At 34.7% G+C, this 9,031-nt stretch overlaps 1 protein-coding gene across 1 annotated transcript in view; it reads right to left on the bottom strand.

The window, feature by feature from the left end:
- LOC124355899 (ATP-binding cassette sub-family A member 2-like) overlaps positions 1 to 8,006 on the bottom strand; it is a 93,181-nt gene extending 85,175 nt beyond the window's left edge. The window contains 1 exon segment of the mRNA XM_046807053.1: positions 7,703 to 8,006. Coding sequence (XP_046663009.1) covers positions 7,703 to 8,000 — 298 coding nt within the window. The 5' untranslated portion in view covers positions 8,001 to 8,006.
- Positions 8,007 to 9,031: the final 1,025 nt, after the last annotated feature.

Raw genomic sequence — 9,031 nt, forward strand, 5'->3', positions numbered from 1 at the left:
AATATAAGGTAAAAATATTCCTTTTCTTCCTTTTTGATTGATTTATTGATTCCTCTAATCAGGATTCCACATTGACATGAAACACATGGAATCCACTTTTTTATAAGATGCCAAATACAAACAAAACTCCTAAAAAAACAAAATCACAAAAGTCAATATTTAAACAAATGGAGCAGCTATTTTTCTACCATAGTTGAGAAGAATAGTTGCAGCTTATGGCGATGAACCAAAAATCATCCCTCGAGATAATTCCTACCAGGAAATTATGAAAATTCTATAGTTTGAATTTTTCTTAAAAAAATCACATTATGTGAATAAGGTGGAAAAGGTTCAGTATGTTTATTATGAGTGCTATGGTGTTGGTTTTGATAAGCTGCTGTAAAATAAGCTTTATCTTTTCAAAGTACTAGCAAGTCTCTTGTTAAATCACACAGTTTAAGTTAAGTTATAAAGATATTCTTATACAAATTATTCTTATTCTTTTTCGAGAGAAAAGAATAAGACCTGTTTGAAGGCGAATGATACGGATTACTTCATGTTACACCACTATCCATCTATTCTTTTGTTTATTTTTTATGGGTTTCCAATGAATGAATCAATTTTTTATTTTTTTATATTAATTGTCTCCCAATTATTATTTGGTTAAAATTCTATAACATCAAATAACTGTTTCCTTGTTTTCATTATTACATAAGTTTTAATACTTGGATTATTGATAAAAGTAAATACTTCATACATAGGGCATATTCGCAGGACCAATATCAGACAAAAAAACCAAAATAGAAGATAAACATAATGATGAGGCAAAATTAAATATATACTATTGCATAATCACAAAAAACAAATTGTATAACTGATTATTACAAAAATCTTCAATATTTCAAAGTCAATCCAATTTTATTCATTGTTGTGATGGGATGAATCATTTTTGTCCACTAGAGATCATTTTATATTGAAACAAACTTTTAATAACTAAATTGTGGCAATCTGTCAGAAAAGGTAAGTTTGTTGTAAGGGAAAATAAACATCTAAAGATTTTAAACAAACGTGTAGGCCTACAATAAAATTTGATGCTGATGACCTCGAATTGTGGTGGCACATCAGAGTAGCAGAGAGTGAAAATAGTCTAGTATTGTATGCCTCAGTCAATCAATGTTCTACTCTTCTTTACGAATAGATAGTGCAGGATAGATAGCGCAGTCAGTAACGCTGCTACCTAGCGAATATTCCATGAACACTGGACAACTGCCGGATGGCGCGACAGCTAGTTTTCGTACACAATCAAACCGTCAAATTAAGCTGTTACTGCTGATGTTAATTTCTAGTTCATCGTTATTCGTCACTCATCGTTCCAGATTCTGTTATTCGTTATTCCGTTACTTAGCGATACTAAACATGTTCATCGTTATTTCAATAGTTATAACACCAAGCTAATTAAAATATAAGGCCTATTGAAGTTACATTTCAATAACAGTTACAAAATGATAATTAACCAATCAAGCTCATCACTGACAGAGGAACACGCACTATCATCAAATCTCTCTTGCCCATGTAGAAATGGTGTCATATAACATTTCAAGTGACAATAATTTTTTTTTCTCGAGATATCCTGCAGACAGACATAAAGACTGAAATCAATTATACAAGCCCTCTAAGTGATGGTAAAAAATGATGTAGTCTCACGACAACACAGCCAATTTTGTCTATTTTTTTTATTTACACCTGTTTAAAGTGTTAATTCAAATAAAAAACGCTTATTTTTAATTCGGTACTTTATTTCAATTCTCAATTTTACATTCAATTATTAGCCTTTTTATTACAAAGTTCCACATATTATACGAACTTAAGCTGCACTATAGTTCAACTTTTTATGGGGTTCATATTTTAGACAAGATTTAAGCTTTTGATACTTAACTTTGTAATAACGGTGCTTATTAGTAATTTCGTGTACGGCATTAGACAAATATATGAACCAAATACTATGACTACTACTACTGAGGTCTGAAGGGAACACTCAACACTATTATAATAAACTTCATCGGGATTATATTACGTGACCGTCTGTGAATTTTATCGTTTGTTAAGCATATTGTGATCGATTTTAACTTTAATTGCATGGCAACGCTACATGAAACAACGGCACCGAACTATCCAACTTCAGCTGAGTATAACGTTCGCGAATTGACAGCCGTTATCCGCCAATAAAGAGTTGCTGCTCCTCCATCGATTCCTTATCCATCGACGCTCGTTGTACACACATAGTGCTTTCATCATCAGGCATTCGTACTCAACTAACTAGTCTATATACTAGTTGTTGATATATCACAGTAGTATTTTTAATAATAGTTATTGCGCTGTAAGCAAATCTACCTGCAGACTATCTGAATATTAAGCTTTTGAATCGGTATTGCGAGCCATGTTCTATAGTTTGTCGGTGACGAGCTGACATTTTATCCATCGATCGCTACCACCCGAGGCTTCAACCATTCGCCAATCGTCCTCCATTTTAGCCTTTATTTAGTGCACATCCAACCCTATTCGACCTATGACAAGGCCGTTTTAGAATGAAACAAACTGTTTTGGTAGGTTTACCTTTTTAAACTTTCAGTCATCTGTAGATGGAAATAATATTTCAACATTATCACTCCGCGAGAATTTCAAGTACGAATTCTGGCCACAGAAAAAATGTATGAAAATACGTGATTTTTAAAGTAACTTGTGTATAAGTTATGATTTTAGTTAAGCAAGTGCTTTTTAAATGATTTATGACTTAAACGATATGCGTCTTAATAGAATATTGCCTCAGAAACTTACATGTTATAGATAAAAACCTGCAAGTGCCTTCAGGTTATATACAAATATTTTTATATGCTGTATTAGGTTACTTAGAATATCACACACAATACAGGATAGAACGTATTTTAAAACATTTTATGGATCTCGACCCCAGGTCCTCCCTGTGCCGAGCCCACGGCAACCGAGATTCATTTTTGGGCGGCCCTGCCTATATTACGACCTCCTCTTTCCTATCGATGAACTCCATTCTTTGTCACCTCAAAGTCCGCCCCAGGTCCCTATAACATAAATTATGGTTTGTTGCGGAACCTATGGAGGAATAGACGAAATATATCTAATGTTATATAGGCTAATATAATCTACCTGGTAAAGAAATTCCCCGCATCTTAGCGTCGCTCTTATGTCATCGCGCATCACAAACCTAGCCAGGATAGAAATTCTCCTGGAAACTATTGGCCAATCCTCTTTACGAGTAACCTCTGTAAACTCTTCGAGATAATTGTCAATCGGCGACTTTTTTTAGAGAAGAACAACCTTTTGTTATCTTGTCCGTGTGGCTTTCGTCAAGTCAGGTCAACTAGCGACCATTGGATTATACACCGATCTGATGTTCCACCTTGGGGCGTTTCAAAGGCCTCCATCAATTTCGGGCTGACCCGTTTTAAGAAGTTATCTACTCCAGAAATGGCCTACCGACAAGAATTCCATCAAATAATACATAACCTCGCACCATGCGATTTGAGCCATATGTAGCCATGGCAGATGTGAGCACAGACTTCGACAGTACCACACAATGGCACTCATCCGCCGCCAATTCTAGACATTAAATATTTCTCCTGCCGCTCAACCCTCAGCTCATTCTGTCATTGCTATGCAACAGGACGCAAACCCCTTCTCAGCGTTACTTGTAGCTAACACACTATTTTCTCCTCTAAAAGATATTTTATCAGGCTTGGTAAAAAATCCAACTGACATTCTGGTGTACTAATCGACCGATTTTAATTGTCAAATCATTGTTACTTTTTTTGGGGGGGGGGGCGTTAAGCTTGCCGCGGCACAGGAGTATAACTAACCAAGATAAACTCCACTGCACTACAACACTAGTGGAGGTAACCAGCGTCAGACGGAGCTCGCGAACATATGTTGATCTTCATTGACAATTTCATGGACCACGTAGCGTAAAATACAATGTTTCGAAATTAATCAGTGCTTGATTCAAGGAGCTGTCAAATTATGTCTTGATTTTATAAGTTCTTGTAGACGGAAGATTTGTTTTTGAAATTCTCCCGGTTATCAGGAAAATTCCCGGCTTATTCCCGGTTTCCCGGTTTTCCCGGTCGGGTGGCGACCCTGTTACAGCCAAAAAAGTACAGTGACAAATTCTCAAGGAACATTCTTGTTCTGGCTATTTGGAGCTCCTTTTATTCCCTTCAATCTAAATGAAGGGGTAGTTGTTAACTTTGTTTGGTTGCCAGTCATGTATGAATATCTGAAAACGAGCAGGCAAATAAATGAACGAAAATGAACTTGAACTCCAGCCTTTCTTCTCACGATGGTGGCATGAGACATTGCCCCATTGGTTAGGACGAAATTTAAAGGGAAGTACAATTCCGAGTGGTGGGCAGTCGACAATAACAAACTTAGATTAATCAAAGACAGTGTTAAATAAATCATGGAACACAGCGTCTCGGCAGTGGCGTCGTGAGGAAGTAGTGATTTCTCATCTCCTAGCAGACCACACACTGCTGACGCTGACTCACGGATTTCTTATGACAATGCTATCACAGTGGCACATGTGCTTGTCGACTGTCCTTGGCCCTTGCTATTCGCAGAATAGATGTAACGCGAATCTGCAGCTTCGTTGACAGATATTCTATGCGACAATGAGCCAGTTACAGAGAGGCTTCTTTCATTCCTAACCTCACTAGTAAATGCGATCTAATTTTTAACCATGTTAACTGTTGAGATTGAGGAAAACCTAAATTTACTAATTAAATTGTAACTAGTTTGTAGTTGCTATTGTTATTGTTTGTTATTTTATCAAGTTGGTCCAAGTATTTATTGGTAACATTTCTATTGTAACGTTTAGAGTTTGTTTCTTTTTATGCTGTTCGTGTGCTCTTTACAAATATACGTTTTGATAACAATCTGACACTAACAAAATACGTGTAGGCGTCAGTTTTTACCAAGGGAATTGACAACAAAAGTGTTCTTCACAGTAAACAAATGCCGTTGAATGGTCCTGAATAGACCATAATGCCTCCGAATAAGGTATTTCTTTTAGTCGTCGTTATTATTATAAAGAACTTATTTTAATTTCGTCTCCTGTTCTCAATAGACTCAAATTATCGCCAAAAGCGACTCAGTGCTAGATGTAATAATGTAACAATCAGAAGTTGTGGAACCGTGAATATCTCCCTATCATTTGGATTGAACAAATCCGCAACCAACAATCAAGATAGCTCTTTTCCCTCGAGCTCATTAAAACCTACTCCTTTTGATATTTTTAGTTTTCATAAAACAATTAGAAACAAAAATAATGGAAAATGTCGAAGACCGTTTACTCTTATAAAGAGTTGTAAATAACTTCTTATTTGAAAAATATACACAAGTTAATTCATAAATATTTAATTAAGGTTCTTACGTTCCAGAGCAACATGTGGAACACTTTGAATCGATGAATAGTAAACGTTAACACGTAATTATTTTTTTTTGTGGTTACGTAGCTAGGAAAACATGCATTCTAGTACAAAGTTTCGATAAAAATAAGAAGAGGAGAGGACAGTGAAGTCACTTAATTCGTGGGAACCCAATAATCTCAGTTAGAATAGCCGGCTGTCGCATCAGCGTATAAACTCCTAGACGAACTTAAGCACATTTGGGTATACAGCTGAACAAGAGAAAGCTGTCAAACAGGATAAATGCAACTACACTAAGCCTATATTATAGGAATTGCCATTGTAAAACTACAAATACCGTTAAACACGTGAGGCTCATTATGCTGTAAATCACGTGTTAAACCACAATCATTAACCATTTAAACCACTAGAATATTATAATACTAGCAGTTACCCGCAGCTTCGCACGCAATTTTGTAGCCTTTGCACGTGTGTGAGCAATGCTGGTTCGAGAGAATTATATTTCCGACGCCAATGTTGAGTTTGCCATAATCAAGAAATTGTGATAAAAAGTATATTTATGGCCATTGTAATTTACTCCAGCGTTAGTATTTTGTGTTCAAAAGTTGATTTTGCCTTGCTTCCCGATCAAGAATATATATGTCACAGATCAGAGAAGCCTACTTCTGTCAAAAGACAACTAAGATGAGTTTTATAACAGTATTTAAATTTATAGTAAAATTTATAATTATAATAACTTTGTTTTTTATATCTAATAATAAATATTTGCTAAAAATGCACAGTTAAAATTAAAGACACTACTTTTACGTGTTTATTTCTTTATAAACTGAAAAATATTTTTAATATTTTACAATATTTAGAGCTGGAATTGGTACATTACTTCAAAAGAACTGTACAGCGAACTTTCATCTAGCATAGTAATGATTCTTCCCGACTGCTTCAAAGGGAGTCGAAGGTACATGAGTACTTACTTCATCGCTGAGATCTAAAAACGGCATGACGAAAAAAGAATGTCTATGTAAAAGTTCAGTACAATCGGTTAAGTATACCGTAGTTTACACGTGAACCAAAACAAACAAACAAAGGCAATTCACATTGACAGTATATCATTATTAGGATTCTAATGATGGTGTCACGTTATCATAGTTCTGTGATCTACATTACATCATATGTATCTGATAGAAGATCTTACTGTGTAATGTACCAGATATATTATAATAGTTGAACTACAGTATGATAATATGTCTATCTATGGTCATATGTTCTCCTAGAGATTATGAAATAAATTATTATAAATCTATGTGTAATATTTATCTCTACATAACATTGTAATATCGGCCAGAGGAGAGAGAAAAGGTTTTATTGAATTACCCAGACGACTTGTGATACCATAAGTCATTATAATTAGTTTATATTAACTGTCTAGCAATAGTAGTCAAAATGCACAATATACATCGAAATACAATTTTTATACAAAAATAAAAAGTGAATGAGGCCTGGGAAATCGAAAACCTCTGGGTATAGATGCATTTCAAAGAAATTGGAAGAATTAGATTGTTTAGATAAAATGATACACATCAAACACGCGCGAATGTGATGGCGCCTTATGACTCAACCGGCTTGATTAAACTAGTGGTATTGTGTACTCACCTGTAGAGATTATTCATTCTGTTAGTTTTATTATGCTTGGTGGCAGCAAATACATTTGCTGAGAATATAAGAATTTGGCAGAACTCTTACAACTTTTTTACTTGCTCATGGTAGAAGTAGAGCAATGCAATTTAATCATCTTAAGAAATATTTATATTTTATTAATTTTATTTTTTTAATTTTTAAGTTAAAAAATGGGTTTAACATTTAAAATAAAAACTAATCAACTAAACGAAAATCAAAAGTAAGATACTGTTTTTAATTATAAAATTTGTTTCAATGGACCATTTACGTTTCTATGAATATACATAACATGGTTTTATAATGGAAAACGTAGCTCAATATTAAAAATTCCAGGCTCATTTAAAATAAAAATATAACAGATGTGTCTGTTTGTTTTTTGTTTATTTTTTTTCACGTGAAATCAACTATATACTATTTTACGCGAAAATTGCATTAGTTAAAAATACTGAATGTATAAAATTATTATTAACCAAAACACTTTTTATTACTTAATAGGCAGAGAAATGTTTGTGTATTACTATACATGTAGATTTACATTATAAATTATTTGTATATTTACACGGCACATTCTCCTATTTTAAAAATTCACTAACCTTGATTCAATTCCCGGTGTGCCGCACCTGGTATCATAGGCCTACAATCTTCAATGCCTTCATCACTATTATTGTCAATTCGATTGTATTCACAATCACTGTGCATCCCGCCAACTCCAGAATAACGTAAATGTTCACGTTCCATCACTAAACACGATGTAAACAATCTGTCTCTGTCAGCTGATGAAAGTAAACTATCCGAATTGAATGACAAGTATAACAGACATCGAAAAGAAGAATAGCCTCCGCAGATTGACAAACAGAATACACTAACTTGGTTGCCCCTGTTGCAATACATATAATGTACATCCCAGTGACATCTAGCGGAAGTTCGATGAACTAAATGGCAGAACACAATGCCAAGGGCGTCTCTCTACTGACCTTGGCCACAGAGAATAGAGGCCCTGCAACAGTATACAATCATCGTACGTACAGACCATCACACAATAGCGAAATTCCGAAATATGTGCTTTTATCACAAATTGTGGAAGCGATTTTATGGCTAGTATGGATTTTGTTATGATGGCAGCACACCGAAGGAACATGTAAATCTTTCTCTATGTGATTTTCATCAAATCTTGCCTACATTGGCGGCTCTAAACCATCGCGCGGGGCACTGTTTGGTAAGGGCGCACAATCAATATAAACATACAATGTAAAATGGATTTCACTTTACAATTACATCTATTCGGAGAGTTTATTCCGTTTCGTAGCATGACTAATCTGATGGATTCCGGAAAACTCCTGCGTTACAGAAACAACTTTCCTGCTCTCGTTCTTCTGAGAATTGATAAGGAGAATCGCTGATGATTCAGCGCGATTACATTGATTTCTTCCGTCCGCGGTTTCTAGATGAGAGAATTCCAAATGCAATTAATAAAGTCAAACTACCTATTATGTAATGGCAGCGGCGTATTCGGGGTTTCCTTATAAAATGTGTTCATATATCATAGACAATTATATATAAATTTGATTCTATCATTATTATATCATCGGTTGAATTGTTTCAGAAATATTCATGGAGCTGACTGTCACTGATATAAGATCAGGGAAAGTAAATATGTTCGTTAGTACACACTATCCAACGCTATATAGTAGATGTTTTGTTTCTGTACAGTTTCTGGGTAATAGAATCCGCCCTAGTCGTAGAAATTCCAGTGCACAATTTCTGGAATTCCTACATCTTTAAATAGTCTACGTTATATTCTAAAAGGTCAATAAATGGAAAGGCAGTAGCGGGACTAACCTATAGAAGTGACTAATAATTCTTATAACGGCCTGTGGATATATATATCTAGAAAAAGAACGTTAAATGGTTACTTTGTATAT

This window comes from Homalodisca vitripennis, chromosome 2 (genome assembly GCF_021130785.1).
Source record: "Homalodisca vitripennis isolate AUS2020 chromosome 2, UT_GWSS_2.1, whole genome shotgun sequence".
NCBI classification, from domain to species: Eukaryota; Metazoa; Arthropoda; class Insecta; order Hemiptera; family Cicadellidae; genus Homalodisca; species Homalodisca vitripennis.